Source organism: Phocoena sinus, chromosome 2 (genome assembly GCF_008692025.1).
Source record: "Phocoena sinus isolate mPhoSin1 chromosome 2, mPhoSin1.pri, whole genome shotgun sequence".
Taxonomy (NCBI): Eukaryota; Metazoa; Chordata; class Mammalia; order Artiodactyla; family Phocoenidae; genus Phocoena; species Phocoena sinus.
The window spans coordinates 135,503,299-135,519,651 of NC_045764.1; the positions used below are offsets into that span (position 1 = coordinate 135,503,299).

A 16,353-nucleotide genomic window follows, 5' to 3' on the forward strand; every position below is an offset into this window, starting at 1 on the left:
TTATATACTGTATATTATTATAATTCTTACAACAGGCTCCTTCTGTTAGTAGCTCCATTTTACCTTTGAGGAAACGGAGGCACAGAGAGGTGAAGTTACTTGCCTGCACAGCTAGTCTTGGCTGGAAAGGGGATTCAGATTCAGGCAGTCTGGTTTCAGAGTCAGAGTTCTTGTGATCGCAGACTAAATAACAACAATAAAAACTCAAACAAAAATCAAAGCGCGCAGGCGCGCAGACTCACTAAACCCGGCGCTTGCAAAAGAACTGATGCAATCGCTTGCTGTAGAGCGACATCCTCCTGCCTAATTTTATTGATAAATGCCTTCCGTGAAAAGATTAAAACAGCAGCAACAAAACTAAGAGTGAAACAGTTTTAGGACAACGTTGCACTGTGCCTTGTAGTGCCTGCCTTTACAACTTGGAGTCCAAAAAGCCAAACCCAAGAAATGGTCTTTGAATACATTCGCTGTACCTTGCTGGGTAAGGTGAAAGAAACCTAAATCAGCCTGAGTGGGTACAAACAGTGGACGGGTGGGGAAAGGGTTAACGTTGTGTGCTTCAACTCAGTCGAGTTTCAGAAAGTTCTCTGGGGAGCCCAACTGCCGCGTCCCTTCGCGGACCCTGCCTGCGAAGCCGACTGTAACAGGATGCTGGGGCTCGAGGTGCTCGCCCCTTGCTTTGTGCGAGGGAAAAGAACCAATAAGGAGCGAGGCAAAAACTGGGTGCTGTAAACCCGAAAAGGGGGCGAGGAGGCCCGCGGGAAGAGCGGGGGAGGAGAGAGGGAGGAGCGGGGAGGGCCCGGCGAGGAGGAGGCCGGCGCCGAGCGCGAGCAGCGCCCCTGACACTAGAGGGGGAAGCCGGGGGGGAGCGGGCCTCGCAACCGAGGGGCCGGCGCGGGGAGGCGGGCGCCGGGCGGGGGTTCGCCGGGCCGCCGCGCGTGACGTAGCGCCGGGCAGGGCGTTATCAGCTGCGGGGCCGCGGCGAGGGACGCGTGGCGACAGCGGACGGCGCCGCCCGGTCCCGGACGGCCGCAGGCAGCGGCCGCGCGCGGGTTCCGAGCGCTCCGGGTCTCCGCCCCTGCCGCCGCGCCCCGGCCGCCGGGAGGCATGAGTCCGCGGCCGCAGCCCTAGCGCCCGCTCCTCCGCCCGGGCGGCCCGGCTGCGGGGACGGGTGCGCGCTGTAGGGTTGGGGGCCATGAAACCGAGTCCAGCCGGGACGGCGAGGGAGCTGGAGCCGCCGGCGCCGGTCCGGGGCGAGCAGCGCACGGCGGAGCCCGAGGGGCGCTGGCGGGAGAAGGGCGAGGCGGACACGGAGCGGCAGCGCACCCGCGAGCGGCAGGAGGCCACGCTGGCCGGGCTGGCGGAGCTGGAGTACCTGCGCCAGCGCCAGGAGCTGCTGGTCCGGGGCGCCCTGCGCATCTCTGGGGGCGCGGGGCCAGCTGCAGCCCGCGCCGGGGAGCTGCCGGGGGAGGCGGCGCAGCGCAGCCGCCTGGAGGAGAAGTTCTTGGAGGAGAACATCTTGCTGCTGCGGAAGCAATTGGTAGGTCGTGCCCGGAGGTGGGGCACGGCTGTCCCTGCAGAAGGGCCGGGGGTCGGGCAGGTGGCCTGCGGTGGGCGCTGGGGTGCCTCTGACTGGGGAAAATCCTTTGGCTTCCCGGGACCCCCGCCCGGTGCCCCCCTGACCCGGGTTCCCGAGGGCGCCCGCGGCGCGTGGGCTGCCGACGCCCACGCGATCCCGGCGTGTGCCCGCTTTGTGTCAGGTAAGGGGCTGGCAACCCCGCGCGGACGGCCGGGCGGGGGTGGCTGCTCTCCCCTCCGGCTCTGCCTTTGGAATTCTTGGAGTCTCCTGGTTGTTACCTTCAAACTCTCTAGTTAGACGAAAGCGTGCCCTCTCCCCGAAGGTTTGCAAAGCCTCATTTAAAATAGCATTTCTTTGGGGAGCTTCTTGGCTTCATGGTCTCCCGCCGAGAGGGGACAAAAGCCGAGGAGGGGGCTTGTGGCGCGGTTGACTGTCCAATGCCGAATTTTACGATTACACGGAAGCGGCCGCGGGGAACCTGCCCCTCCCAAGGCTTTCCCCAGCCTGCCAGCTTTTGCCGGGGCTGCTGCTTAATTTAAGATAGAAGCCCTTTTGTATAAGGCGGCTAAAACCGATGCAAGTGATGGAAATTTGGCTGGAGAAAGTGCCCCCTCCCCTCATATTTTATATGTACTGCTCGCTGTGACTTGAGGTGGAGGTGGGCGAAGAGAAAAACCTGCTCTCCGGGAGCACTTATCATTGGATTTGTGTCAGCGTCTCAGACATTCTCTGCCGTCTTCATTAATGGGGAAGAAAAAGAACTTCGGCGCTTAATGTATTGATGAACAGCTTTTGACCCAGCCTCAGAGTAATGGCGGCAGCTTTGTTTCGGTGACCTCAAAAATGTAGTTTTGAAAACAGGAGAAAAAAAAAATCCTTATCTGACCATGTGATACTATCTGAAACTAGACGCATGCTAGATAATGTCCCTCCTACGATTACCAACAGTGATGCTGTGTGGTTATTTGTCAAGTGTTTTCTTGTATTATCTCTTTTCAGATAATTTGTCTCTTTTTTTGAGCATCAAAGTGCTTCGACTTGTTTGGTTCATTTTTTCTGAACTCATTCTAACAAACAAGCATGTTATGTCTCCAAGCTTTTTAAGTCAAATAACAGACAGGAGGGGTAGATTCATATGCATCTGTTTTGTAAGGATGTACAATATGTATATGGTGGTTTGTGCAATACCTCTATTTTGGCATTTTGCTGTGTTTTTTGGTAGCAGACACTGATTTGAGCCAATTCTTGCTGGTTATGCCTGTCATTGACATTGTGTGCATTGTCTTATACAATAGCACCTTCTTGTCTTCATGAATCTCACAACTGTGAGTGGCGCATTCCTGTTGACCCCTGGAGGGGAGCAAGGCAGCATGTCAGGAGAATTCCTGTCCACTTAGTGTTTGTGGTACTGTTTTCATTTGTAGACTTGGCATTTGTGATTTGAACCAGATGCCTTTTGAGTTTTGTTTTTTTGCTTCCCTAGCAATAGGAAGCACTAGGTGGCGGTGTGAGTTAGCACTACGGTCTGTCACCTTTGGAAACCCGAGCTGAGTTCAAATCTTGATGGACCTTCCCTTGAGGGTTTTGGATTCTGCCAGCTCACATTATACTTGGCACTGGCTATTGGTATTAGTTTCTCACTTTCAAAGGCCCTAAGACTGATTAAACCCCACAAAGCAACTAATAGAAAACAAAACTCTGCAGGACATTTGGCCAGAAAATCTCACCTAAGTAAGATTATAGTGTATTGTAGGAAATCTGTTATACTCTGACAAATTAAAGAGTCTACAGTGAAGTACTGTTCTGTAAAAAACTGGCTGTACACAGAGGTTTTTTGAAAAATCTCAGTGGGTTTTTCTCATACTACCTATAAAAAGTAAGTTTATATATATATATATATATATATATTAGTTGAAACTAAAAGCAAGTCTTGTTTTTACGAAGAAACTATATCACCACAAAATGTGAGAAAGTGGAATTCAACGTAGGACATATTCTTGAAGTTTTTCTTTATTTCAGGTCATCCAGTAAAAATTTTGGTTTTGGAAGACTTAGGGAACTCTTCAGATGGTAATTTGAATACTTAGAGCCAGACTTTCTGGTTCTTTGTCACCAAAATGTGTTTGTTTTTCCTTTCTCCCTTTCTTCCTAATCAGAATTGTTTGAGGAGAAGAGATGCTGGTTTGTTGAACCAGTTGCAGGAACTCGACAAGCAGATAAGTGACCTGAGACTGGATGTGGAAAAGACATCTGAGGAACACCTGGAGACAGACAGCCGCCCCAGCTCAGGTGAGTGTGGCAGCACAAGGAGGAATTCTGCGGTCATGAGTTCTGCCTTGGCCCCCTGTGCTTAGCGTTCCCAGACCTGCAAATGGCAGTGGAGTTTGTTTCCAGTGCAGAGAGAATAAAACAAAACAAAACAAGAGAAGTCTGCCATTCAGTTGCATGAGGGAAACAAAATCAGAAAACAGAATTTTTTAAAAATTTGTTTTGTTGAAGTATAGTTGATTTACAATGTTGTGTTAATTTCTACTGTACAGCAAAGTGATTCAGTTATATGTGTATATACATTCTTTTTCATATTCTTTTCCATTATGGTTTATCGCAGGATATTGAATATAGTTCCCTGTGCTATACAGTAGGACCTTATTGTTTATCCATTCTCTATATAATAGTTAGCATTTGCTAATCCCAAATTCCCAATCCATGCCTCCCCCACTCCCCTCCCCCTTGGCAACCACAAGTCTGTTCTCTATGTCTGTGAGGCTGTTTCTGTTTCGTAGATAAGTTTGTTAGACAACAAAATTTTTAATAATGAGATTGATCTGACTGAAGTCTCCTGAGTTTAAAAATAAAAGCTTCTATTCAGATTTCTGGAAGAGTGCTCCTCCTTTGAAACTTGAGAAAGTCAGAACTGGGCTAGAAAATTAGTCACACTTCAACTTCCTGAGACCACTTCAAAAGTGTGTTCTTTTTTTCTCTTAAACCATTTGGCTACTTAAATAGATTTGTTTTTCTCTTCAAGCTATTCTTTCTGAAATGTTCATGAAAAAGTTGAAGTTTGACAGATCTAAGTCTCTTTCCTTGCACATCTTTAAAGGTGGGGTCTCGGAGTAAGGTCAGTTTGAGAGTGAGGGTGCTCTCAGCTTTGAAACATACCCATAGTTATGGGCTTTTTGCCTTTTTCCAAAGATTGCTGGAAATGAAACCATAAAGTCAGGACACTAAATCTCGTGAACCAAAATTGGTGCCCCTCCCTCTCATATTCTCCCTTTCCTACCTTTTCTACATGATTACCCCTTTTCCTTTTAGGCACAAATGTGTGTTATTGCTTGATATGATCTTAATCCCAAATGGTGTTTTTTGTTTGTAGGGTTTTATGAACTGAGTGATGGGGCTTCGGGATCCCTTTCCAATTCCTCGAACTCCGTCTTTAGTGAGTGTTTATCCACTTGTCATTCCAGCACCTGTTTTTGCAGCCCCTTGGAGGCAACCTTGACTATCTCAGATGGTTGCCCCAAATCTGCAGGTAAGACTCTTTACAATTGATAGACATTTTTAATTGGAAGGGGTCAAAGGTCTTTAAAGGTTGTCTAGCTTCTACTGATGAAAAACAAAGGCTCAGAGAATTTCATCAGCTTTCTGCATTTACTGCCATAGCTGCATCTAGAATCAAGATCACCACTATTCCAGTCCTCTTTGGGTATCACCTGGCTTTATATTCTGATGATAGCAGGATGACTTATTTTTAGAAATCCTGTCCCAATATTATAGTTCTTGAGCTCTGTTTTTGAGCTTTTGCTGTTCAGTTGTTTGCATTTTCTTTTCAAAATTACTTTGGATCTGTTTTCTTCTTCTGTTAATCATTTAAAGCTAAAGCTTACATTAAATATATATATATACATATATATATATATAAAATAAGATAAATATATCTGTCAGCCTGGCTAAGAGCTGCTTGGCACTTCTGGTAGCAGTGGCCCCTCCGTGTTCTCCAGAATGCCTTGCATGATGGCAGCTCTCTTCTTTTAGCAGGTGGATAGGGTGAGATCCCCTAGACCATGTTGCCCATTTTGGGCTATTCTTGCAGTGACCTCTAGAGAGAATCATGCCATTGTTGATACAGGAAGAGTTTCTGCATTTCCACCATGTGTCACACACTGCTGTGTGCTCTGCATACGTTTATCTGTTTTGAATCCTCCCGACAGTTCTTCAGGGTGCAAGTGTTGTTAGCTCCATTTTATGTATCAGAAAAATGAGGCCTGCTGAGGTTAGCTTAGGTGAGTTGCTTAAGGTTATATAGAGAGTAAGTGACAGAGGCAGGGTTCAAGCTCAGGACTATCTGCCAGGTCCATGTTTTTCCACCACACCAAGGGAATCCAGAAATTGTTGTGTTCAACCTTCTCAATGAACAGAGGAGGAATTTGGTTTCATATGCCTTTGTCAGAGGCTTCTCATTTGCTGAATGGCAGAGTTGTTGCTGAAACTCGGGACACCTTCCTTAGTTCTGCTTTAGTACGATTCCTCAGAAGATCAGAGAAAATATGGAAGTTAGAGGAGCTGTGGGTCTTGGCACAAGTCACTGCACCCTTGGTTTGTATGTGTTGTCCACTTGGGTAAAAGGTTGAATTTCTGAGGTCCAGGCAATGCAAACATAACACTAAACAACTGAAGCTGCTAATTGGCTGATGTCTTTGTACCGTGTGTGTTGTTAGCAGCAAACGATTGGTGAAGCACAAATCTGTGTTATCTAGAGTATCTGGGCCTCAAGTTCATTGGTAATTGCTCCCTTTTACTCTGCAGATCTGGTTTCAGAGGGAAATTTTATAAACCTATTAAAGGTACTTTGGTATAGGTTTTCCTTAAAGACAGACTCCTGCTATCCCAAATGCCACATCTTCACATAATTGAGACAGTTGGGCTGGCCCTTGCCGGCTGGGATGCCTGTCTGTTTCCTTAACTTTATGGAGGAAAAAGAGATGAAAGATGTCGTGTAGGTAAATGTGGCTTAAAGTAAGACAAGGATAGGCCTTGGAGTAGTGAGGAGGGATGGGCAAGGATATTAGCTAGAGAGGTTTCCCCTTCTTACAACAAGTTATTTATTGGCAGTGGAGGTGGGATTGGGGACATGGCACTTTTATTTTACAATAATCTTTTGTTTACAAATGGATCATATCATTTCTGGGTCTAGACTGTATTCCCCCCTTCCCTGCCCCCCTCCCCCAACTGCTAATTATCATTGGAATTCGTGGAGCTTTCCCTTAAATTAACAATTAACATAGAACCTAGCATGTAGTGCGTTTTCAATATTTGAGTGAATAAATATAATTATAATGGACAACAAATTAAATAGTGACAAAAACTTTGATTTTCTCTAACTAAAGGTCATTCAGGGGATTTGATATTTATAATGTATGCCAAGACGAGAGCAAAATCATTTAATTAAGCAAGAAAGCTTGATGTCATTGTATTTTGGCATCTACATTTTTGAGATGTGGGAAATTTATTCATTAATACTACTACTCAGTCTTTTAAAACATCATCAAGAATTCCCTCCTGAAATATTGTACTTTATTTTTTAGTGTCACTATTGAAAACATAGGGTGATTATTATTTAAATTTAATTAGTCTCTATTGAAATTTGGTTACCCTGACCTTTCAATTGACAGTTATACTAGAACACATGTGATTAAGAATTAGGTCTAAAAAAAAAAAAATTAAAAATGAGGAGGAAGCCCATAGAGAGTATAGTTTATCTGAAGTATTTTAAAGGGAAACCAGGAATAGAACACAGAAGGGAGAGTGGCCTAGAGAAAGAACGACTCAAAAAACATTTATTTTTCCAGTAATAATGCAGTACATATTTACTGAAAATTTAGAAAATAGAAAATAAAGAAGAAAGTAAACATTACTTGCTTTCCCACCACATTGAGATGCTAGTGCTCTATTAGCATCTTGGTGTGCTTCATTTCAGGCTTTTTTCTTTGAATATATCCAGTCTTAATAAAACTATAATCAATAGTCTGTTATGATGATTTTCACTCCACTTTAAGGTGTTTTCCCCATATTATTCAATAGTTTGAAAGAATTTTTTTTTTTTTTTTTGCGGTACGTGGGCCTCTCACTGTTGTGGCCTCTCCCGTTGCGGAGCACAGGCTCCGGACGCGCAGGCTCAGCGGCCATGGCTCACGGGCCCAGCCGCTCCACGGCATGTGGGATCTTCCCGGACCGGGGCACGAACCTGCGTCCCCTGCATCGGCAGGCGGACTCTCAACCACTGCGCCACCAGGGAAGCCCTGAAAGCATTTTTAATGACTGTATTTTTCCTTCAGAGTTATAGCTTGTTAAAAATTCCTTTGTTAATTATTTTTTCCATCACCCAGTAGTGTGAACTGTATGTGAAATAGTAGAATAGCTTGTGGAGTATTTGTTGATTCTTCGGCATTCTCCCTCTACCCATGAATTTGTCTTCGTAGAAACTGGCCAGAGGCAAGATGGTGCTGACCAATTCATTTCTTCAGAGTGTACCTTTAAAATGTTTTTCAGATCTCATAGAATGGTTGGAATATAAAGAAGGCCACTGTGAAGACCAGGCCTCAGGGGCAGTTGGCCGTTCCCCCTCCACATCACAGTCTAATTCCCTTGGTGTCATTGCAGATGTGAATCCCAAGTACCAGTGTGATCTGGTGTCTAAAAACGGGAATGATGTGTATCGCTACCCCAGTCCGCTTCATGCTGTGGCCGTGCAGAGCCCAATGTTCCTCCTTTGCCTGACCGGCAATCCCCTGAGGGAAGACGAGAGGCTCGGTAGCCATGCCAACGACATTTGTGTCGGATCTGAGCTGGATGCCGTCAAGACGGACACTTCCTTACCCTCTCCAAGCAGTTTGTGGTCTGCTCCCCATCCTTCATCGAGTAAGAAAATGGATGGTTACATTCTGAGCCTGGTCCAGAAAAAAACGCACCCAGTAAGGACCAACAAGCCGAGAACCAGTGTGAACGCTGACCCCACCAAGGGGCTTCTGAGGAATGGGAGCGTTTGTGTCAGAGTGACTGCGGCCGTCTCACAGGGCAACGGTGGGAACCTTAAGAATTCTAAACAGCTGCCTTTGCCCTCTGGCGGGGTCCCCTCTTTGGACAATGGGACGTTGTCCCCACTGAAACAGTGGTCAAAAGAATCAAAGCCAGAACCACTGGAAAGCAAGAGGTTGCCCGCGCCCGAGGGCATCTCCCCAGGCACTGCCACTGAACTTCCAGGTAAGCATCTGACCAAAAATGCCAAGCCAGCCTCCCAGGAACTTGCTAGGTGTCCCCCTGCTGGGGTAGGGGAGTCTCCTAAGGAAAGCGGGCAGATCCCACCTGCCTCCCCAAAAGAGAGCCCTGGGAAGGTCCCCGCCTCGCTGCAAGAGAACAAGGTGGTCCAGCCACTGAAAAAGGTGCCACAGAAAAACAGCCCGCCGGCTCTCCCTACGGCGGCGCCCCCTCCCGCCGCTTCGGCTCTGCTGTCTCCCGCTTTCCCAGTGGAAGAGCGGCCTGCCCTGGATTTCAGAAGCGAGGGCTCTTCTTCTCAGAGCCTGGAGGAAGGGCCTCTGGGGAAGGCGCCGCCGGTCCTGGCGCAGCCGCCCAGCGTCAGGCCGCCCCGGGGTACACGGCCCGTGGCCACCCCGAGGGGCTCTGCCCTGAAGCCCCGGGCCCCGGCCGTCCACGGGCCGGAGAGCGCGCTGCCCGCCGTGAGGGAGAAAGGCCGGGCGGCCGGCAAGAAGTGTCGGTTCCCCGACGATGCGGATACAAATAAGAAACTCCGGAGAGCCCCGGCCAAGGGGCGGCGGGGCGGGGGCGGCCAGTCCGATGTGGGACCACCCAGCCGGCCGCTGGGGGCGGGCCACCGGGCGGGGAGCCGCGGGCACGGCCACGGCCACGGCCGGGAGGCGGTGGTAGCCAAGCCCAAGCACAAGCGCACCGACTCGCGGCGGTGGAGGTCGGCCGCCGAGGTGTCATACGAGGAGGCGCTGCGGCGCGCGCGGCGGGGCCGCCGGGAGCCCACGGGGCTGTTTGCGGCCGGGCCGCTGCCCTACGCCAGCCCCTACGCCTACGCGGCCAGCGACTCCGAGTACTCGGCCGAGTGCGAGTCCCTGTTCCACTCCACCGTGCTGGACACCAGCGAGGACGAGCGCAGCAACTACACCACGAACTGCTTCGGCGACAGCGAGTCCAGTGTGAGCGAGGGCGAGTTCGTGGGCGACAGCACCAGCACTAGCGACTCCGAGGAGAGCGGAGGCTTGATTTGGTCCCAGTTTGTCCAGACCCTCCCTCTGCAGCCGGTCCCGGCCCCGGACCTTCGCCACAACCCCACCAAAACCTTCGTCAAAATTAAGGCTTCACACAACCTCAAGAAGAAAATCCTGCGCTTTCGGTCTGGCTCTTTGAAACTGATGACGACCGTTTGAGTAACGTCCTTGGTGTAGAAAGTGGGGTTTTTCTAGTTCCCGAAGAAACGGCGGCGTCTTACTGTTTTGTGCGTAATAATCCCATGGAATGCTTTTCTTTGGTTTAGATAAAACCGAGGTGAATTATGTCTCATCTTCGTCAAGTATGGACACTAGTGCCTAGTGCCTTTAGTGGAAGGTAAAGAATGTCTTTGCTGGTTAGAAGTGAATATTGAGTTTCTAATGGTGGTGATAGTGACTTTTGTGGTATCAGATGGTTTTTATTTGACATTTTGTGAGCATCTGTGAAGGCACAGGTTTTGATGTTCAAGTGTTAATGGGATGAGACCTTTTGATCTGGAGGTCAGGTGGATGGAATTTAGGACATACATTTGCTGCTTTGGTTCTTTAGGGCAGCGTCTCCATGAGGGTTTTCCTGTTGGGGGTATCACATACAATTGTGTGAGGTAGATACAAGGGGCAGTCATGGTTTTCTGTAGTTTTTTATATACTCTTCTTTTCTCGGATGTATCCCCATTCTGTATTCTCCTCAGAACTCTTTGGTTTACTGGACCCAGAACTTGAAGACCAGACCCTACATCCAGAGAGGTGACCTGGATAGGGAGGCTGGTAATACCTTAAAAGGATTCACTAAAACCTTTGCCACACTTGGTGCCTAGGCCCTGGTTACAGTAACCCCTTCTAGGGCCATTTACCCAACATTGATGCCTTTCTCCTCCTCCCTAATTTGCAGCAGATCCAACCATTCCTCCCTTGGAGACTTGCCTTTGGGATAACGTTTTGGTCATCGGGTACAGAGAAATTCACTCCTAGTGAAATAACCCTTGGGTACGACTCCAAGTTCAGAACTGCTCACGGAGCACTGTACCACCTAAGCATTAGCCCAAACGTATTAGTGCAATCCAGTCCAGATTGGACCCCTGACCCTGTTTGGAAGGGCTTTTAAAAAAAAAAAATTTTTTTTTTGGTAAACAGTATTGTGTAAAATTCCTTTTTTTATACCAGTATATGCATGTTTTGTGCATGAGTAGTATTTGTTTTGATATTCCTGTTGATGTTAAATGACTGTATGATATAAACAGTATGTGTTTTTATATATCTTTGTGTAAATTTAATATAACGCATTATATGCTGTAATAAACGATTTGTTTTACTGCTGTTAAGTTTGTTATTTGGGTATAAAACCAGATGTTTACACCTATAAATCTTGTGCTGATTATTGTGGGATTTATATTAGGCCTATTCTAGCATTAGAATATTATTTGCAATAATAATTAAGGCAGATTTTAGGAGTATTGGAATGGATGGTGAATAAACAAATGAGGAAAAGCAAGCTACTTCTTTAGAATGGTTAAGGTGCTTCTTTAAATTTTAAGGTACATTTGATCTCTTCTAAGGAAAATATTTCTGAGAAGACTTCCCCTCTCTCCCTCAACTTCTGAGTATGAAAAATTTTCAACATGGAAAAGTTGAAAGGATAGTACAATAAACACCTGTACAGCCACCACCTAGATTCAACAATTGTTAACATTTTGCCATGCTTGCTTTAACACTCTTTATGTATTGATATATATTAGATAAAACCATATTGCTGGTTTTGTGGGTCAAAGACAGATTTTGGCAATCCTCCCTCTCCCCACCACGCTACTACATTATTTTAAAGTAAATTTCAGGCATCATGATATTTCATCCCTAAAAATTTAAGTATGTATTTCCGAAGAACAAGGAGATTCTCCTATATAATCACAACACCATGATCACACCTAAGGAAAATTGACAATAATTCTTCTTATCATCAAAAATTTAATCTCTATTCAAATTTCCCAATTTGTTTCAAGAATTTTTTAGTAGCAGCTTCCCTGCTCCTCCCAACCAGGATTCAGTCAATGTTATATGTTGCATTTGGTTCTAGATCCCTAGTCTTTTAAGTCTGGAATAGCCTCTCCATATTTTTTTCAAATGACATTGGGTTTTTCAAGTCAGAGCAGTTGTCTTGTAGAAGGGCCCACATTCTGAATTTGGTTGTTTCTTTATGTTGTCTTCTAACATCTTCTAGTCCCTCTATTTCCTGTAAACTGTGAAGGCTTGATTGGATTCAGGTTAAACATTCTTGGCAAGAAGATTTCACTAGTGATCTTGTGTATTTTATTGCTTCACATCAAGAAACAGAATATCAGGTTGCCCTACTATTACTGAATTTAAGAGTGATCCCTTTAAGAGTCAAGTCGGTGAGCAGAATTTTCTCCGCTATAAAGGTTTTGTTTTTCCTCTTTGCAGATGGTTAGTGTTTGTGGGTGACTCTTTGGTAGTGTGTGTGGATATCCTGTTCTTCATAACCTTCCACTTAATGGCTTTAGTTTACTTTGCTGATCCTTGCCTGAATCAGTTATTGCCTTGGGGATGCAAAATGGTTTTCTAAGTATCTTTTCTTCTATTACTAGCTGACATTCTACAAAAAAAGAACTTTCCTTGTTTTTTTTCCCTTTCTCTTTTTAAAATATCATGATGGATTCGTGGATTTTTATTCATTTGATTCTTTACAATCACTACGGTTATTGTTCTTTTTGATGCTCAACATGTCCCAAATTTGGCCAGTGGGAGGATACATTTCATTAAAAGGAGACTCTGGAATCAGCTCAGTCTCATAATTCATATATTTATTATGAGACGTACTGCATTAAAATGACTTTTTCATATGCTAAACTGCAATGCAACAAAAAATCCCTTATCTATCCATTTTTTTATTCTGTCTTGGAAATGATCTCTTTTCCTATATTTTATATCCCTCTTAAGAAGGCTTTTAACTTTGAAACTATAGCAAATTATTTCTTCTATAAAACTGTATCTTATCTTTATCTTATAAGACTTTTTTTTCAACAAGACATCTTTTTTTTAACAAGACATCTCAGACAATTTTTGAAAATGTAGAGTTGCTAGTCTTTTCATATTCATATGTTTTTATATGCAATCATTCTTCTTTGACTAGAATTTCTTTGGTTACCTGATTAAATCTAAGCCAAGCACAAACAAGGGGATGATCTCTCCATGTTTTCTAATGGTGTGATCCAATCTCTTTGGGGGCAAGTTATAAAGTTTATTGTGTAAGGCAACTGGGACCTGCAGTCCTTGAATCATGTCTAAGTTGTTCTCAATAAGCATTATTCTTAGAAGGGGACGCTTCCTGAAAAACAGCTTCTGAATAATTACATGTTAGGTGACAGAATGCCAAAGGAAGAGAAGCATGAAAAACAGGATTTTTCAAAGAACTTTGGGTTTGTCCACCTCTGTCTATTGCTTGACTTCCCTGTAGCTAGCAGTTGTACCACACTTGGAAAATTGGGTTTTGTCCATTATTTTCAATGACAAAATACCTGCTATTGTTGTTTCAAACAAAATGGCTCTTTAAAATATTTTCCTTTATTTAAATAAATTACAAATACTCATTGTCAGAAAAGAAAAAGATATCAGATATATACACAGGTGTTTACACTCTTCTCTGTCAATCCTCCTCAAATCCTACTCTTCAGTAACGTTGGTGTATATATTTCCATACTCTGTTATATGCACAAATATATAACCTTTATATTTTTTCTTCAAAACCAAGTCTCAGTTTATACGTATCATTCTGTAACTTGCTTCCTTCATTTCGTGAATATAATTCTCTCTTGTAATGGGGTTCCAAGTATGTCCTTGGAAAATAGGCACCAGAGGAAAAAGGCATCAGATTTTATGGGGCTACTTTTTTGCTCTGCTTAGAAAAATTCTAATATTTAGCAACAAAAGTGTTACCTGAGTGCTATACTTTTGCACACATATTGCCTTTCCAGTTTTCTCATGTATTTTGTTATTTTGTATTGTGAGGTCACTTCAGTGGGGTATTATCGCGGGAATCCTGTGAGGCTTGATTAAGGCTTTTGCCATACCGAGGAGCTTTGTCTTTTTTTCTGTCAGGTGCCTCAGAGACATTTCCAGGCTGGACCACTTTTAAGTTCATTTCTCTGCTTTGAGGTTACCTGACTACAGAGGTAGTATAAATTCAAATCCTAAATCCACATGGAAGTTACATGTTCTCAGAGGAGACCTTTCCCAAGGTGGAAGAGCTTCCTTATTTTCGTCCTGGGCCAAGAAGTGGATTTCTTTTTTTTGGACCAGCCCTTCACTGAGGCTATAGTGCTTCTGTGCCTGTAGGAATATGGGGAAGTCTCAGTCCCAAATCCCACCCTCGGAGAGCCAAGTCCTTGTCCTTGTGTGCCTTGCTTTAGGGACCAGAAACTTCTCCCTTTACTCTCCAAAAAGGTAGACCAAACTTGGGTTCATTTCTAGTGAAGTCAAATACGCTTAGCGAGGATGTTTGTTAATAGTTTACCCATCATTTCCAAGTGTTTTACAGTGAAACGATTAGGTTGTCTATCCATCAAAAGGCTGGAAACAGAAACCATAACGCTACCCGTTGCCTTTGCCAATAAGTTAGATTCTCCTTTCCCCCTCTTATTTTTGGTACAATATTATTGAGGTACAACTGAAGTATGATAAAATGCACATACTTGAACTTCACAGTTGGATCAGTTTTGATATATACCCGTGTAATCACCACAATCAATAATAACGAACATTTCCATCATTCTCAAAACTTTCCTTGAGATCTTTGTACTCCATCTCTGGCTCCACCCCTTTCCCCAGAAAATCACTGATCTGCTTTGTCACTATAGATTACTATGTATTTTATAGAATTCTATATAAATGGAATTAAACAGTGTGTACTCTTTTTTGCCTGAATTTTTCATTCTGCATAATGATTTTTAGGTTTGTCTATGTTGCTTCATGTCTCAATAGTTCGTTCCTTTTTTATTGGTGAGTTGTATTCTTCTGTACAGATAAATAATGATTTGTTTATCCCATTTACTTGTTGATGGACATTTGGGTTATTTCCAGTTTGGGGCTATTACAAATAAAACTGAAGAACATTCATGCACAGGTCTTTGTGTGGACAGATGTCTTTGTTTCCCTTGGGTAAATGGAATGCGTTGGTCTTATGGTAGGCGTATGTTTAACTGCAAAGATATATTCCAAACGGGTTGTACTATTTTACATTTTTACAAGTAACATATGAGAGTTTTGGTTGCTCCATATCCTATCATTTGGCATGCTCCGTCTTTTTAGTCTTAGCCAATTTAATGGGTGTATAATGGTATCCTGTTGTGGTTTTAATTTGAATTTCCTTGATGACTAATGATGTTGAACATCTTTTCATGTGCTTATTGACCATCTGTCCATCTTCTTTGGTGAAGTACCCGTTCACATAGTTTGTGCATGGGTTGTTGGGCTTCTTATTACGTTGTAAGAGTTTTTTTTTTTAATTTCATGTAAAAGTCCTCCGGTATATATTGTGAGTATTTTCTCCTAGTCTGTAGCTTGCCTCTTCACTTTCTTAATGGTGCCTTATGAAGAACAAGCATTTTTCATTTTGATCAAGTCCAGTTTTCTATTTTTTCATTTACAGTTTGTGATTTTGGTGTCCCATCTAAGAAACCTTTGCCTAATCCAAGGTTGCAGAGATCTCCTATGCTTTCTTCTAGAAGTATTATGGCTTTAGGTTTACATGTAGGTCAATGACCTATTTTGAGGTAATTTTGGGGTATGATGAGAAGTAAGGACAGATGTTCAATTTTTCCAAACAGATATTCAGTTGGTCTAGCACTATTCACTGAAATGACTTTCACTTCTGAATTAGCACCTTTGTAAAAAAAAAAAAAGAAAAAAATTGAAATATATATATATTTCTTGATTCTATTCCTCTTTTTTAATAAATTTATTTATTTATTGGCTGTATTGGGTCTTCGTTGCTGTGCACAGGCTTCCTCTAGTTGTGGCGAGCGAGAGCTACTCTTCGTTGCGGTGTGCGAGCTTCTCATTGCGGTGGCTTCTCTTGTTGCGGAGCATGGGCTCTAGGTGTGTGGGCTTCAGTAGTTGTGGCTCGCGGGCTTCAGTAGTTGTGGCAGTCAGGCTCAGTAGTTGTGGCTCACAGGCTGTAGAGCGCAGGCTCAATAGTTGTGCACGGGCTTAGTTGTTCTGCAGCATGTGGGATCTTCCCGGACCAGGGCTTGAAGCCATGTCCCCTGCATTGGCAGGCAGATTCTTAACCACTGCGCCACCAGGGAAGCCCCAGCACTGCACCACCAGGGAAGCCCCTCTGGATTCTATTCTTTTTCATTTATCTATATGCCTATTTTTTCACCAATACCAACTGCCTTGATTTTTGTAGCTTTACAGTAATTATTGAAATCAGACAGGGCAAGTCCTCCAACTTTGCTTTCTCACTCTCCTTCT

The 16,353-nt window shown here is 44.4% G+C and overlaps 1 protein-coding gene across 2 annotated transcripts; it reads left to right on the forward strand.

Moving 5' to 3' along the window:
- Positions 1-1,002: 1,002 nt before the first annotated feature.
- On the forward strand, positions 1,003-15,000 carry DACT1 (dishevelled binding antagonist of beta catenin 1). Of its 2 annotated transcripts, none has more exons than XM_032623844.1 (4): positions 1,003-1,540; positions 3,736-3,868; positions 4,953-5,108; positions 8,126-15,000. In XM_032623844.1, exons 1-4 carry the CDS (start codon positions 1,196-1,198, stop codon positions 10,024-10,026), a joined length of 2,535 nt encoding a protein of 844 aa, XP_032479735.1. In that variant the 5' UTR covers positions 1,003-1,195; the 3' UTR covers positions 10,027-15,000. The 2 variants fall into 2 exon arrangements, with proteins under 2 accessions (XP_032479735.1, XP_032479736.1); XM_032623845.1 differs by having other exon boundaries at positions 8,237-15,000.
- The last annotated feature ends 1,353 nt before the right edge of the window (positions 15,001-16,353 follow it).

Excerpts from the sequence above, each read along its gene's own strand:
- DACT1 (XM_032623844.1), top strand. The coding sequence starts at position 1,196 with ATGAAACCGAGTCCAGCCGGGACGGCGAGGGAGCTGGAGCCGCCGGCG. Across the intron at positions 3,869-4,952 it reads AGACAGCCGCCCCAGCTCAG|GGTTTTATGAACTGAGTGAT; the intron begins GTGAGTGTGGCA and ends TTTTGTTTGTAG. Across the intron at positions 5,109-8,125 it reads TGGTTGCCCCAAATCTGCAG|ATCTCATAGAATGGTTGGAA; the intron begins GTAAGACTCTTT and ends AATGTTTTTCAG.